The sequence below is a fragment of the Phocoena sinus genome, chromosome 2, assembly GCF_008692025.1.
Source record: "Phocoena sinus isolate mPhoSin1 chromosome 2, mPhoSin1.pri, whole genome shotgun sequence".
Lineage (NCBI taxonomy): Eukaryota > Metazoa > Chordata > Mammalia > Artiodactyla > Phocoenidae > Phocoena > Phocoena sinus.
Genome location: NC_045764.1, coordinates 35,125,581 through 35,142,604, shown reverse-complemented (window position 1 = coordinate 35,142,604; position 17,024 = coordinate 35,125,581). Strand labels below are relative to the sequence as shown.

Genomic DNA, 17,024 nt, shown 5'->3' with positions numbered 1-17,024 from the left:
GAAAGTAGAATTTCCACAGGCATATAGTTATTTCTTCAACATTCCTGTTTCTGTAGAAAAATAAGATACGCAAATTATAGATTTCCAGAAAGATAAACTTTCGGTCACATCTTTTTTTTTTTTTTTTTTTTTTTTTTTGATACGCGGGCCTCTCACTGTTGCGGCCTCTCCCGCTGCGGAGCACAGCCTCCAGACGCGCAGGCTCAGTGGCCATGGCTCAAGGGCCCAGCCGCTCCGCGGCATGTGGGATCTTCCTGGACCGGGTCACGAACCCGTGTCCCCTGCATCGGTAGGCGGACTCTCAACCACTGCGCCACCAGGGAAGCCCACGGTCACATCTTGATATTGTGTATTTGTATATTCTAACTTGCCTTCACATCATACAGGGAATAAAAGTAAATCCGTTTGTTGTCATTACTGATGATTAAGAACGTTTTACAAATCTGCTTTCATACTGGAGTGGCAACAGAGAATTCTTTTTCAATTCCCAAAAGTATGAAGCATGCAGACGTATTCAATTTCCGTCTTCCAGAGTGTGTGTATGTATGTATGTATACAGCATTGTGTTGTGTGTATGTGTGTGTGTGTATGTGTGCGTGTATACATACATGTGCATTCTGGAAGTTATGCTTACCTTTTTAATACCCTCTGGTAAGGTTTTGTAATTTACATCATAAACATTCCTCACTAAAGTTTTCTTTGGTATCTTATATTATTTGTTGCATTTATGACCTTTCATTTTCACCCTTGTATTTTCTAAAAGCACAGGCTAGTAGCATACACATGGACTTTGAGGCCTGGCCCCATTTTTGAACCCTAGTTCTTTCACTCTCTTTGGGCTAGTTATTTAAGTTTGTAGAGGTTTATTTTTGTAAAATGAGAAGAGCCATATCTACCTTATTAGGAGTAATGAAAGGATTAACTGTTATTCTTTTTTTTTTTAAACATCTTTATTGGACTATAACTGCTTTACAATGGTGTGTTAGTTTCTGCTTTATAACAAAGTAAATCAGCTATACATATACATATATCCCCATATATTACTTAGCCATAAAAAGAAACGAAATTAACTGTGATTCTTAAACAAGGTTATGTTGGAGAGGTGTTTAATCACAGTGCCTGACACATGGTATATGATAAATGTTGGTGGGGTGATTGGTTTATAATATAATAATAATAGGTTATTCATCTTATATTAGAATACTGTTTTTTTCCCCTTTTTAAAAAAAATCTGACTAAACTGCTGAAGCCCTTAATGCATCTAACAGTTTCCGAGTGCATTCTTTTGAATTCTTCAAGTAAATAATCATCTGCAATTAATGATGATTTTTCTCTTTCTATTTCCAATAGTTATTTATCTTGTTTATGTTTTATATCTTACTGCATTGTCCAGAATTTCAAAAACGATAGTAAATAATGTGGATAATGCTAACTTTGCCTTGGTCTTGACATTAGCAGGAATCTCTCTATTGTTTCATTCAAAAACAACAGCTTATAAATGTTTAGTGCACGTTTCTTTGTGCCAAGCACTTGGCTAGGTGATACGGACTCAGTAGTTCCTACCTTTGGAACTCAGATCTAGTGAGGGAAATGTGTTACTCACATAATCACACACACATGTATGTACAGTTACAGCTGGTTATAGCAGCTACAGAAGAAGTATGTGGTGCTATAAAAGCATATAATAGGAGGAATTTGACCTAATTAGGGAAGTCAGGGAAAGCTTCCCTAAGAACAGTTACACTCGAACTTAAATCTGAAAGGTGAGGAATTAATTAAGCAAAAGAGAGGTTGGAGATGGTGGTACAAAGAGAGTTAACAGCAGAAAAAAGATCATGTGGAAGGGCCCTACGTGGCGGGAGGGCACATGGGACATTCCAGGAGCTGAAGAAGTCGGTCACAGCTGGGGTACTGAGAAAGACGGAGTTTAATGTGAGATGATGCTAGAGCGGAATGCAGGGGCCAGACAGTTAAGGCCTTACCGGCCGTGTTGATTTGGGTCTTTATCCCAAGATCGATGAGAAGCAATTCAAGTCATTAAAGTGGGAGTTAATGATCAAATGTTTATTTATTTCAAAAAGGTTAGTCTGGTTGTATTGTAAAAAAGGGATTAGAATGGTTCATAGCAGATGTAAGAGGGACCATCAAGGAAGCTTTTGCTGGTCCAGGAAAGAGCTTGGGCTGGAGTGGTGATGATGATGGAGATGGAGTGAGCAGGTGACTTTGAGAGATGTTGAGAAGGGAAAAAGTCTGTCAGTGGAGTGGCCAGTGGGAGTGAGGTGGCGGGTCTGAGTCCTAAGATTCTTTTCTGAGATGATGAGTGCCGACAGGCGGTCCAGTTTGGCAGAAAGAAATCATGACTTCAGTTTGGACATAATGATTTTAAAGTGCCTTTAGACTTCCAAATGGAGATGCTAAAGAGAAGTTGAATGTGTGAATCTGAAGCAAAGTGGCAAGATCTAGTCTGGAAATATGCAGTTACGAGTCATCTGTGTACGGAGAGGATTGAAGCCACGGGTATGTATGCAAATCTTCAGGAAGAGAACACCTGTGAGCCGTGGGGAGGATCTAAGAATGATCTTTGAGGAAATTCAACATCCGATGGCTGGGTGGAGGATACTGAGCCACAGATGTCAATGCAATGAAGAGGTCAGCCAGATAGGAGCAAAACCAGGAGGGAGTGGTGTGGTGGGAACCAGAGTCGGCTACATTGAGGCCACTGAGAGGTGAAGTGAGGTAAACTGAGAATCAGCACCGGGTCCAGCAAGGGGAAGTCACTGAGGACTTACAGGGTCAGTTCCATGGAGTGATGGAGACGAAGTCAGACTTAAAAGGATGGAGGAGAGTGATAGGTGATGAAATGGAGACGAATAGATACGATTTTCTTGTGGCAAAACTTACGATAAAGAAAACAGAGAGAAGTAGAAGGCTAGAAGGCACAGTGGGTTAAGGGGGAGGTGTGTGAGTGTGCTGTCATTTAATGACAGAGAGCCTTGGGTACATTTAAAAGGCAAGGAGAGGGGAAATTGACAATAACACAATCATAGTAGCGAACTTTAACACCCCACTTTCCGCAATGGACAGATCATCCAAAATGAAAATAAGTAAGGAAACACAAGCTTTAGATGACACATTAAACAAGATGGACTTAATTGATATTTATAGGACATTCTATCCAAAAACAACAGAATACACTTTCTTCTCAAGTGCTCATGGAATATTCTTCAGGAGAGATCATATCTTGGGTCACAAATCAAGCCTTGGTAAATTTAAGAAAATTGAAATTGTATCAAGTATCCTTTCTGACCACAGTGCTATGAGACTAGATGTCAATTACAGGAAACAATCTGTAAAAAATACAAACACATGGAGGCTAAACAATACACTACTTAATAACCAAGAGATCACTGAAGAAATCAAAGAGGAAACCAAAAAAATACCTAGAAACAAATGACAATGAAAACACGATGACCCAAAACCTATGGGATGCAGCAAAAGCAGTTCTAAGAGGGAAGTTTATAGGAATACAATACTACCTCAAGAAACAAGAAAAATCTCAAATAAACAACCTAACCTTACACCTAAAGCAATTAGAGAAAGAACAAAACCCCCTCAAAGTTAGCAGAAAGAAAGAAATCATAAAAATCAGATCAGAAATAAATGAAAAAGAAATGAAGGAAATGATAGCAAATATCAATAAAACTAAAACCTGGTTCTTTGAGAAGATAAACAAAATTAATAAACCATTAGCCAGACTCATCAAGAAAAAGAGGGAGAAGACTCAAATCAACAGAATTAAGAATGAAAAAGGAAAAGTTGCAAATGACACTGCAGAAATTTTAGAAAAGCACAATCTTCTGAGACTGAACCAGGAAGAAATAGAAAATATAAACAGACCAATCACAAGCACTGAAATTGAGACTGTAATTAAAAATCTTCCAACAAACAAAAGCCCAGGACCAGATGGCTTCACAGGCGAATTCTATCAAACATTTAGAGAAGAGCTAACACCTATCCTTCTCCAACTCATCCAAAGTATAGCAGAGGGAGGAACACTCCCAAACTCATTCTACGAGGCCACCATCACCCTGATACCAAAACCAGACAAAGAGGTAACAAAGAAAACTGTAGGCCAATACACTGATGAACATAGATGCAAAAGTCCTCAACAAAATACTAGCAAACAGAATCCAACAGTACATTAAAAGGATCATACACCATGATCAAGTGGGGTTTATTCCAGGATTACAAGGATTCTTCAATATACGCACATATATCAATGTGATAAACCATATTAACAAACTGAAGGAGAAAACCCATATGATCATCTCAATAGATGCAGAAAAAGCCTTCGACAAAATTCAACACCCATTTATGATAAAAACCTTCCAGAGGGCTTCCCTGGTGGCACAGTGGTTGAGAGTCCGCCTGCCGAGGCAGGGGACACAGGTTCGTGCCCCCGTCTGGGAAGATCCCACATGCCATGGAGTGCCTGGGCCCATGAACCGTGGCTGCTGAGCCTGTGCGTCCGGAGCCTGTGCTCCGCAACGGGAGAGTCCACAACAGTGAGACGCCCGCGTACTGCAAAAAAAAAAAAAACCCTCCAGAAAGTAGGGATAGAGGGAACCAACCTCAACATAATAAAGGCTATATATGACAAACCCACAGCCAACATCGTCCTCAATGGTGAAAAACTAAACCATTTCCACTAAGATCAGGAACAAAACAAGGTTGCCCACTCTCACCACTATTATTCAACATAGTTTTGGAAGTTTTAGCCACAATAAAAGGAATCCAAATTGGAAAAGAAGAGGTAAAACCGTCACTGTTTGCAGATGACATGATACTATACATAGAGAATCCTAAAGATGCTACCAGAAAACTACTAGAGCTAATCAATGAATTTGGTAAAGTAGCAGGATACAAAATTAATGCACAGAAATCTCTGGCATTCCTATACACTAATGATGAAAAATATGAAAGAGGAATTAAGGAAACACTCCCATTTACCATTGCAACAAAAAGAATAAAATACCTAGGAATAAACCTACCTAGGGAGACAAAAGACCTGTACTCAGAAAACTATAAGACACTGATGAAAGAAATTAAAGATGATACAAACAGATGGAGAGATATACCATGTGCTTGGATTGGAAGAATCACCATTGTGAAAATGACTATACTACCCAAAACAATCTACAGATTGAGTGCAATCCCTATCAAACTACCACTGGCATTTTTCACAGAACTAGAACAAAAAATATCACAATTTGTATGGAAACACAAAAGACCCCGAATAGCCAAGGCAATCTTGAGAAAGAAAAACAGAGCTGGAGCAATCAGGTTCCCTAACTTCAAACTATACCACAAAGCTACAGTAATCAAGAAAGTATGGTACTGGCACAAAAACAAGAATATGGATCAATGGAACAGGATAGAAAGCCCAGAGATACACGCATGCATGTATGGTCACCTTATCTTTGATAAAGGAGGGAAGAATATACAATGGAGAAAAGACAGCCTCTTCGATAAGTGGTGCTGGGAAAACTAGACAGCTACATGTAAAAGAATGAAATTAGAACACTCCCTAACACCATACACAAAAATAAACTCAAAACAGATTAAAGACCCAAATGTAAGACCAGACACAATAAAACTCTTAGAGGAAAACATAGGCAGAACACTCTGTGACATAAATCACTGCAAGATCCTTTTTGACCCACCTCCTAGAGAAATGGAAATAAAAACAAAAATAAACAAATGCGACCTAATGAAACTTAAAAGCTTTTGCATAGCAGAGGAAACCATAAACAAGACGAAAAGACAACCCTTAGAATGGGAGAAAATATTTTCAAATGAAGCAACTGAGAAAGGTTTAATCTCCAAAATGTATAAGCAGCTCATGCAGCTCAGTATCAAAAAGCAAACAACCCAATCCAAAAATGGGCAGAAGACCTAGATAGACATTTCTCCAAAGCAGATATACAGATTTCCAATAAACACATAGAAGGATGCTCAACATCATTAATCATTAGAGAAATGCAAATCAAAACTACAATGTGTCACCTCACATTGGTCAGAATGGCCATCACCCAAAAATCTACAAACAATAAATGCTGGAGAGGGTGTGGAGAAAAGGGAACCCTCTTGCACTGTTGGTGGAAATGTAAACTGATACAGCCACTATGGAGAACAGTATGAAGGTTCCTTAAAAAACTAGAAATAGAACTACCATATGACCCAGTAATCCCACTACTGGGCATATACCCTGAGAAAACCATAATTCAAAAAGAGTCATGTACCACGATGTTCACTGCAGCTCTATTTACTATAGCCAGGACATGGAAGCAACGTAAGTGTCCATCGACAGATGAATGGATAAAGAAAGTGTGGCACGTGTACAATGGAATATTAGCCATAAAAAGAAACGCAACTGAGTTATTTGTAGTGAGCTGAATGGACCTAGAGTGTGTCATACAGAGTGAAGTAAGTCAGAAAGAGAAAAGCAAACACTGTATGCTACCACATCTATATGGAATCTAAAAAAAAAAAAATGGATCTGAAGAACCTAGGCGCAGGACAGGAATAAAGACACAGACGTAGAAAATGGACTTGAGGACTTGGGGAGGGGGAAGGGTAAGCTGGGACAAAGTGAGAGAGTGGCATGGACGTATACACACTACCATTTGAAAATAGATAGTGGGAAGCAGCCGCATCGCACAGGGAGATCAGCTCGGTGCTTTGTGACCACCTAGAGGGGTGGGATAGGAAGGGTGGGAGGGAGACGCAAGAGGGAGAGGATATGGGGATATATGTATACATATAGCTGATTCACTTTGTTATACGGCAGAAACTAACACAACATTGTAAAGCAATTATACTCCAGTAAAGATGTTAAAAGTAAAATAAAATAAAATAAATATACACATACAAAAAAAAGGCAAGGAGAAAGTTCCAGAATGAAAGCAAAAGGCAAAGAATCAAGAAATGTCCTAAGATGCCAGGGAGTGAAATTCATGGCCTGGTTGTGGAGCTCAGTCTTAAATAGTTGCAAGAGCAGCTCCTAATGGAAACTGGCAAGGGAAAGGCGAGGATGGATGTGAGGGTGGGTGGGTTTATCTGCTTGATCGCAGGAAGTTCCTATCTGGTTGTTTCTGTTTGAGTGTGTGTGAATATTTGTGTGTGAGTGAATTGGTATGTGAATGCCCAGTTGTTTGAGGTCACATGTAGTATTCTTTTATTATACTTTTGACTTGATTACAATGTGCTAGTATTTCATTTTGGGTTTTCCATGCATGTATGGCTGATATTGACGCACGTAGGTGTCATCTGTTGAGCGTGGTGGAGTACAAGAATGCCTTCCTGCAAAGGGGAAGGTAGGACTGCAAGCTGATTTGGCCCACTATGGGCTCATTTTAGCATACTTCCTATGGAGATGTGTTCCCGACATGGTACATCAGCAATACCTGTTTTGTTCTCTTCAAATCCCTGCAAATCATAACAGGCCTCTAGCTGTAGTTTCTTCCAGCTACTCTTGATATAATCGGTCACTTCCTTTCAGGCTCCAGTGATGTTTATGATGCCCTTCATAAGGCCAAATGGCTTTCAACAGTCCTTAATTTTTACCAGCTGTCTTCTCATCTGGCTCCTAAAAAGAACTCACCTATTTGGAGTGCTATAACACTTGCATTTTCATTACCAAAGTGGCACTCCTCTGGGTCCATACCATATTATGGTTCTACTTTTTTTCATTACCTGGGAGCTTATAGTAGTATTTATTCTATCATACTGGCTAATCAGCAGAGGGAAAAACCTATGCTAACTGTTCTTTTCAATATGGCCCTAGGCTTGCATCTGTCATATAGTATTGTATAAGGCAACACTATATGAAGTAGATCTGGGTTTTTTTTTTCTTTTCTAGATTTTTGTCATCAGTTTTATACTAGTTTTGTGAGATGACTTGGAGTTTTCCATACCTTTTAATAATCTTAAATAGTTCATATCATAGAAGCTATCTGGTTTAAAAGTTTGAAAGAATTTGTGTCTATAACTGTCTAAAGTCAGTTCTTGCTTTTCCCTCTTGGGGGCAGGATTGAGGGGGGAGCATCGTGGCTGGATCATTAACATCATTTTCAAGTTTCCCCCCTGCTTATTGTTATATACAAGGTCTTAATTTTAAAGTGGATTTCATAATTTAGATTTTCTTGGAAAAACATCATCTATTTCATGATATTAAAACCATCATCAAGAGATGTTCATCTAGTCTCAAGTTGCTTTAAGGCTTCCTCTTCTCTTTTTTTCTTGTCACAAATAATGTGTAACCTAGTCACTCTTTTTGACCTAGGAGTTTTATAGGAAATGACTTTTAAAAAATTCTAATGTTTGGATTGGGGGGTGGGTTAATTGTTCATTATTCATTTATAGTTGGACTCTATTATGGTCAAGAATGTTACTTGCATAATTTCTGGCTTTTGGAATTTAGTGCAGTTTTCTTTATAGACTCATATAGGATCAATTTTTGTTAATGTTCCACTGGTGCTTAAAAAGAGCATATTACATCTGTTTCTAAGGGCCAAGGCTATTTGGTATTTTATCAACATAATTTTCTTATTCAAATCATTTTCCCACTTTGAAAAATAATTTGATATATTAAATAGTGTGTGTCATCTTAAAGGTTCTGACTATAGATTTTTTTATTGCTCCAAGTATTTCTTACTGGGTGTGTGTGTGTGTGTGTCTGTGTGTGTGTGACGTTACTTGGCATGTTGAATTAGTCAAGATTTGTTTGCAAGAAATCCAACTCAAACTAACCCTAAACCAACAAAAGGGAATGTATTAGCTCATTTATTGGCTCTGCTTCCCATCATAGAGTCTGTGTTTTTACCCTTTAATTATGAATCCATTTCTTGATGTAGGCTTTGGATATTTTTTTGCCAAAGAAAAAACAACCCTCTTACTATGACATTGTAGAAGTCAAATGTGAAGTGAAGGATGTTGCCTCATGCTACCAAAGGAATTTATTAGAAAAATTACATCGAAATTTCAACACTTGATTTATTTTATGACTTCTAAATGCCTATTTGCGATTACTATCCACATTTTAAGTATAAGATGAAGTCAACTTATTTTTATAATTTTACTTTTGAGGATAAAGGTTTACTCAAACCTCTTGAAGTGAAAAGTGGTGAAGTCATATTGTAGGCCCAGTACGTGGGAAGGGACATACTCTCGTGGCCGTCTTTGGAAGATGCATTCTACCTCAATAAGTATCCTAAATCGCCTATTAAACTTTTATATTTTTTGAGTAAAGTTGCTTTAAGACCCAAAGATTTGTCACAAATGTTGTGAAATTCCATCAAAATGGTTAAAATGAGATAACTTTGGTGCTTTCAGACTCACCCCCTCAATCTCCAGAAAACATTTCAAAATAGTCTCTAAGTGTAGTTTCTAAATAATTTTGATTACAAATTAAAATATATGTGAAAGATAACTGAATTTTTCTCAGATTAAAAAGAAATGAAACCTGCTAGAAAATGAACATCTGTAAAGTCACTAAGAAAGTTTGACATTTGCTGGTGAGAACCCAAGGTGTGATGCTGTAGCAGTGTCTCCTTGTATTTCAGGTTAGCCACTGTTTATTTAAAAAAAGAAAAAGGTTCATGGAAGATGCATGGAGATTTAAGACTGCATCCTGCCATGGATGGGAGCATAAGATTACAACTGAAGAAAGCAAAAGAAAATTTAGTGAAAAGAACTGAACATATCAAATACATATTTTATATATACTTTTGGCCTGTACTGCATTCTGCGAAATATTGTAAAATGGTTGAATTGAAACATGGCATTTGGAAAAAGAACCACAATCTTATAACATAATGGAACACACATTTTTGCATGAAACTGAATACATTTGCGTATTTCAAATAGCATAGTCAGTCGCTATTACAATTTTCATTTGATTTTTTTCATCAAAAGTTTCATTTATATTTTGTTCAGTTCTGATTTTCCAATAATTTTTTTTTTTGTCTCAACAAAAAAAGAAGAGTGGTTGAGACATGGGCTTTGGGGTCAGACAGACCTGTCTAGCCTCAAAGGAAAAACGTGCCTGTGAAAGTTCATATTTGAACAGGGAAGCTGGTTGGCTGTATTGCATTTTGGAATCCCTCGGATACAAAAGAAAGACCACTGAATTCGGAAGCAGGAAATCTGATTTCCAGTTTTGAATCTACCACTCTTTTGCGGTCTTCATTTCTCTCTCAACTGCTTCCTTATGATTAAATTAATAAAATGGAGATAATGATACCATTCTTTTGACCTCACAAGATTATGGTGGGCTCAAGTAGTGTATTTGAAAGCACTTCGTACACTGCAAATCACTTTCCCAATGGGAGGCATTGCTGTTGTTTTTGCGAGTAATAGAAATATTACTAATGATAGTATTAGTGAACAGGAACTCCAACTCTAATGAACATTTTAATAAGGGTTATACACCAAATTTAGCACATATTCAATGATATAAAGAAAGTGTTATTCTTTAGGAGCTGATAAGAAAATTCCTCTTGGGAAATTATTGTATATGTTTGGAAGGAACACTTTGGTGATTCACTTGAGGGACCTCCTAGCTTTGAGTATATTTGGAATGCAGGTCAGTCTGAAGGTGGATGGGGAGTCGGGATGCTCCTTAATGTCTTAAAGTGAGTACATTTGGGGGAGGGACAGTAGAGGGACTGAGTTGAAAAGGCGACAGAGAGAATATCAAAGACTGGGAGACGTTGCAAAATGCAAAGTTGTTTGCTCCACGTGTACCCTGAAATGCAGCCTGCAGCCACATAATATGGTCAAAAGGGCAGTAGCTTAAGAACGAGAAGTCTCAAGACCCTGTTTTCTTTTTTCCCCACAATGAGTTATTCTAAGTCATTGGCACTTTTTCTCTTTCCAATCTCCAGGCTATCAAGAAGCCATTGCAGTGTGCTTACACATCCAGACCCAGCAGACGGTCAACGACTCCTTGTGTGATATGGTCCACCGTCCTCCAGCAATGAGTCAGGCTTGTAACACGGAACCCTGCCCACCCAGGTATGTGCTGTCTCATGCCCCCAGGACACACCGTCTGAATGGTAACACCCTCCCTTGCAGAGAAACACGTGTGTGCATTGAGACTGGCAGGTCGACCCAAAGTAGATCAGCCTGGCCTACGTCGGAGTTCTCCCTTCTCTGTTCAAGTTATGCCCCAGCCAAATTCTTGCTAAGATGCACAGGTGCTGCCAGGTTCAGCAGGAAACCCCTTTAGTCTGACTTTTGTTTGCATCAAACGTGAATGAACACGAACTGGCCTGCTGCTGACAAAACCATGAGGTCAGCAGTTTTGTCCTGTCTCCTGTCTGTCTCCTCAAGAACATTTCTGTGCCCAGAGCCACATCCAAGAGCACAGGATCTGAGGTCGGGTTGGCACTGGTACACAGTAGGTGCTCAATCCATATTTGTTGAATGACTGAGTGACCTCCTATTTGTTACCTAGAACTCACACCAGTGTGTTCTTACCTTCCCACGATTTACCATAGATCTCAGATTATGGGGTGTAATGTTACAGGCCCCAAAGAGTAGGCGAGGTTGACTTATTTTTGGTCTCCAAGTTTGAACTTAAAAGTTAATCTGCTTCCTTTCACAAGTCCTTTTAAGATCCTGGGGAATTTTATCAGAAGGAAGGGTAGGTTTTCCCCCTGTTCCTCTATCCCTGCGTGTTGCTGGCTACAGAGGATTATAACTCAACATCACTGGTCTCTCACACAAGACCTTCCAAAATCCAGGCACCATTTTTTTCTCTTCTCTATCCTTTACCTTTATGATCTTGACCACTCTTCTGTGATAAATTTAAAACCAAGAATTTAAATCCCCTTCCCAATCACCTCCTCTCTCTTGTTGCCAGATTCTCTTTCCTGCCTCTTAGTAATTATATAACCCATCTGATGAGGTACCTGTATTCACTAAAGGTGAGTTTAGTTATGTCTAGGACCCTAAGTAATTGAGGAAGTTTGTGTCCCGTGCCATACGGGAGTAAGGGTAGGTTTTTATGTTTATTCAGGAAATAAGTTGTGCTTCTGGAATTCTCTTGATCTTTCTGATTTTGATTCCATGAGATGTGTTGGCTATGAGGCAGAAACTCCTGCCTTCCTGGTCTGAAGTGGTGTGGGTGAGGATCAAATAAGTCAGGGCATCCTGGAGATCCAGTCTTATGTATCCCACAGATGGGCCCTTTCCTTGTGGGTCTTGCTCTCTAACCTGCAGAGTCTTGGGAAGAGGCCAGCTCAATGCATGCTTCGTCCCTGGGGAGACCACACCTGCAGTGAGCCAGGCACAGGGTTTTATCTAGCCGTATTTCTTTAAAAAAATTTTTTTTTTGGAGTATAGTTGCTTTACAGTGTTGTGTTAGTTTCTGCTTTACAGCAAAATGAATCAGCTATACGTATACATATATATCCCCTCCTTTTTGGATTTCCTTCCCATTTAGGTCACCACAGAGCATTGAGTAGAGTTCCCTGTGCTATACAGTAGGTTCTCATTAGGACATGGAAGCAATCTAAATGTCCATCAACAGAGGAATGGATAAAGATGTGGTCCACTGCAATATTTCTGACTTAAGTTGTTGGCTAAGGAAATACGGGGAACGTCTTGACTTGCGTTAGAACCGTCTTGCTGTGCTCAGCTGAGAGGAGGCAGTAAAGACCTACAAATGTACTTTGGAGAGCAAGACCCAGAAACAGCATAGGGAAATCTTCTTTCCTGGACATCTCATTTCCACCCCCAGGTTTCTGAATTCCAGAGTCATCCGTACCAGAACACTAACAGAAAATTGCAGAAGAGACAATACAGTAAGACTATTAGGATCTAACTGGGCGTCAGGTTGCCCACTTTGTCAAGTCTGTCCGGAGCTGTCCAAGAACATCAGGTATATGGGAGGTGGTGCTGAGGCTATATCCAACTGGAACGTCCCTTTCATCTTTTTTTTTTTTGTAACACCTTTATTGGAGTATAATTGCTTTACGATGATGTCTTAGTTTCGCTTTATAACAAAATGAATCAGTTACACATATATCTCCATATCACTTCCCTCTTGGGTCTCCCTCCCTCCAACCCTCCCTATCCCACCCCTCTAGGTGGTCACAAAACACCGAGCTGATCTCCCTGTGCTATGTGGCTGCTTCTCACTAGCTATCTATTTTACAGTTGGTAGTGTATATATGTCCATGCCACTCTTTCACTTAGTCCCAACTTACCCTTCCCCCTCCCCGTGTCCTCAAGCCCATTCTCTAGTAGGTCTGCATCTTTATTCCCGTCTTGCCCCTAGGTTCTTCATGACCTTTTATTTATTTATTTATTTTAGATTCCATATATATTTGTTAGCATATGGTATTTTTCTCTTTCTCACTTACTTCACTCTGTATGACAGACTCTAGGTCCATCCACCTCACTACAAATAACTCAATTTCGCTTCTTTTATGGATGAGTAATATTCCATTGTATATATGTGCCACATCTTCTTTATCCATTCATCTGTCGATGGACACTTAGGTTGCTTCCGTGTCCTGGCTGTTGTAAATAGAGCTGCAGTGAATATTGTGGTAAATGACTCTTTTTGAATTATGGTTTTCTCAGGGTATATGCCCAGTAGTGGGATTGCTGGGTGGTATGGTAGTTCTATTTGTAGTTTTTTAAGAAACCTCCATATTGTTCTCCATAGTGGCTGTACCAATTTACATTCCCACCAACAGTGCAAGAAGGTTCCCTTTTCTCCACACCCTCTCCAGGATTTATTGTTTGTAGATGTTGTGATGATGGCCATTCTGACCCGTGTTAGGTGATACCTCATTGTAGTTTTGATTTGCATTTCTCTAATGATTAATGATGTTGAGCATGCTTTCATGTGTTTGTTGGCAATCTGTATATCTGCTTTGGAGAAATGTCTATCTAGGTCTTCTGCCCATTTTTGGATTGGGTTGTTTGTTTTTTTGATATTGAGCTGCATGAGCTGCTTGTAAATTTTGGAGATTAATCCTTTGTCAGTTGCTTCATTTGCAGATATTTTCTCCCATTCTGAGGGTTGTCCTTTGGTCTTGTTTATGGTTTCCTTTGCTGTGCAAAAGCTTTGAAGTTTCATTAGGTCCCATTTGTTTATTTTTGTTTTTATTTCCATTTCTCTAAGAGTTGGGTCAAAAAGGATCTTGCTGTGATTTGTGTCATAGAGTGTTCTGCCTATGTTTTCCTTTAAGATTTTGATAGTGTCTGGCCTTACATTTAGGACTTTAATCCATTTTTCTTTTTTTGCGGTATGTGGGCCTCTCACTGCTGTGGCCTCTCCTGTTGCAGAGCCCAGGCTCCGGACGAGCAGACTCAGCGGCCGTGGCTCACGGGCACAGCCGCTCCACAGCATGTGGATCTTCTCAGACTGGGGCACGAACCCGTGACCCCTGCATCGGCAGGCGGACTCTCAACCACTGCGCCACCAGGGAAGCCCTTTAATCCATTTTGAGTTTATTTTTGTGTATGGTGTTAGGGAGTGATCTAATTTCATTCTTTTGCATGTAGGTGTCCAGTTTTCCCAGCACCACTTACTGAAGAGGCTGTCTTTTCTCCATTGTATATTCTTCCCTCCTTTATCAAAAATAGGGTGACCATATGTGTGTGGGTTTATTTCTGGGCTTTCTATCCTGTTCCATTAATCTATATTTCTGTTTTTGTGCCAGTACCATACTGTCTGGATCACTGTAGCTTTGTAGTATAGTCGGTAGTCAGGGAGCCTGATTCCTCCAGCTCCGTTTTTCTTTCTCAAGATTGCTTTAGCTATTCGGGGTCTTTTGTGTTTCCATACAAATTGTGATATTTTTTGTTCTAGTTCTGTGAAAAATGCCCGTGGTAGTTTGATAGGGATGCATTGAATCTGTAGATTGCTTTGGGTAATAGAGTCGTTTTCACAATGTTGATTCTTCCAATCCAAGAACATGGTATATCTCTCTATCTATTTATATCATCTTTAATTTCTTTCATCAGTGTCTTATAATTTTCTGCATACAGGTCTTTTGTCTCCTTAGGTAGGTTTATTCGTAGGTATTTTATTCTTTTTGTTGCAGTGGTAAATGGGAGAGTTTTCTTGATTTCACTTTCAGATTTTTCATCATTAATGTATAGGAATGCAGAAGATTTCTGTGCATTAATTTTGTATCCTGCTACTTTACCAAATTCATTGATTGGCTCTAGTAGTTTTCTGGTAGCATCTTTAGGATTCTCTGTGTATTGTATCATTTCATCTGCAAACAGTGACAGCTTTACTTCTTCTTTTCCAATTTGGATTCCTTTCATTTCTTTTTCTTCTCTGATTGCTGTGGGTAAAACTTCCAAAACTATGTTGAATAAGAGTGGTGAGAGTGGGCAACCTTGTCTTGTTCCTGATCTTAGTGGAAATGATGTCAGTTTTTCACCATTGAGGACGTTGTCGGCTGTGGGTTTGTCATATATGCCCTTTATTCTGTTGATGTAAGTTCCCTCTATGCCTACTTTCTGGAGGGTTTTTATCATAAATGGGTGTTGAATTTTGTCGAAAGCTTTCTCTGCATCTACTGAGATGATCATATGGTTTTTCTCCTTCAATTTGTTAATTTGGTGTATCACATTGATTGATTTGCGTATATTGAAGAATCCTTGCATTCGTGGGATAAACCCCACTTGATCATGGGGTATGATCCTTTTAATATGCTGTTGGTTTCTGTTTGCTAGTATTTTGTTGAGGATTTTTGCATCTATGTTCATCAGTGATATTGGCCTGTAGTTTTCTTTCTTTGTGACATCCTTGTCTGGTTTTGGTATCAGGGTGATGGTGGCCTCGTAGAATGAGTTGGGGAGTGTTCCTCCCTCTGCTATATTTTGGAAGAGGTTGAGAAGGATAGGTGATAGCTCTTCTCTAAATGTTTGATAGAATTTGCCTGTGAAGCCATCTGGCCTTGGGCTTTTGTTTGTTGGGAGATTTTTAATCACAGTTTCAATTTCAGTGCTTGTGATTGGTCTGTTCATATTTTCTATTTCTTCCTGATTCAGTCTTGGCAGGTTGAGCCTTTCTAAGAATTTGTCCATTTCTTCCAGGTTGTCCATTTTATTGGCATAGAGTTGCTTGTAGTAATCTCTCATGATCTTTTGTATTTCTGCAGTGTCAGTTGTTACTTCTCCTTTTTCATTTCTAATTCTGTTGATTTCAGTCTTCTCCCTTTTTTTCTTGATGAGTCTGGCTAATGGTTTATCAATTTTGTTTATCCTTTCAAAGAACCAGGTTTTAGTCTTATTGATCTTTGCTATCGTTTCCTTCATTTCTTTTTCATTTATTTCTGATCTGATTTTTATGATTTCTTTCCTTCTGCTACCTTTGGGGTATTTTTGTTCTTCTTTCTCTAATTGCTTTAGGTGCAAGGTTAGGTTGTTTATTTGAGATGTTTCCTGTTTCTTAAGGTAGGGTTATATTGCTATACGCTTCCCTCTTAGAACTGCTTTTGCTGCATCCCATAGATTTTGAGTCGTCGTGTCTCCATTGTCATTTGTTTCTAGGTATTTTTTATTTCCTCCTTGAGATCTTCAGTGATCACTTCATTATTAAGTAGTGTACTGCTTAGCCTCCACGTGTTTGTATTTTTTACAGATTTTTTCCTGTAATTGATATCTAGTCTCATAGCGTTGTGGTCAGAAAAGATACTTGATACAATTTCAATTTTCTTAAATTTACCAAGGCTTGATTTGTGACCCAAGGTATGATGTATCCTGGAGACTGTTCCATGAGCATTTGAGAAGAAAGTGTATTCTGTTGTTTTTGGATGGAATGTCCTATAAATATCAGTTAAGTCCATCTTGTTTAATGTATCATTTAAAGCTTGTGTTTCCTTTTTATTTTCATTTGGATGATCTGTCTATTGGTGAGAGTGGGGTATTAAAGTCCCCCACTATGATTGTGTTACTGTGGATTTCCCCATTTATGGCTGTTAGTATTT

General features: G+C 39.0%; 1 protein-coding gene across 1 annotated transcript in view; it reads left to right on the top strand.

The window, feature by feature from the left end:
- Window positions 1-17,024, top strand: part of ADAMTSL3 (ADAMTS like 3) — a 387,063-nt gene that overhangs the window by 265,387 nt on the left and 104,652 nt on the right. The window contains 1 exon segment of the mRNA XM_032622232.1: window positions 10,947-11,076. Within this exon segment, the coding sequence (XP_032478123.1) occupies window positions 10,947-11,076 (130 nt within the window).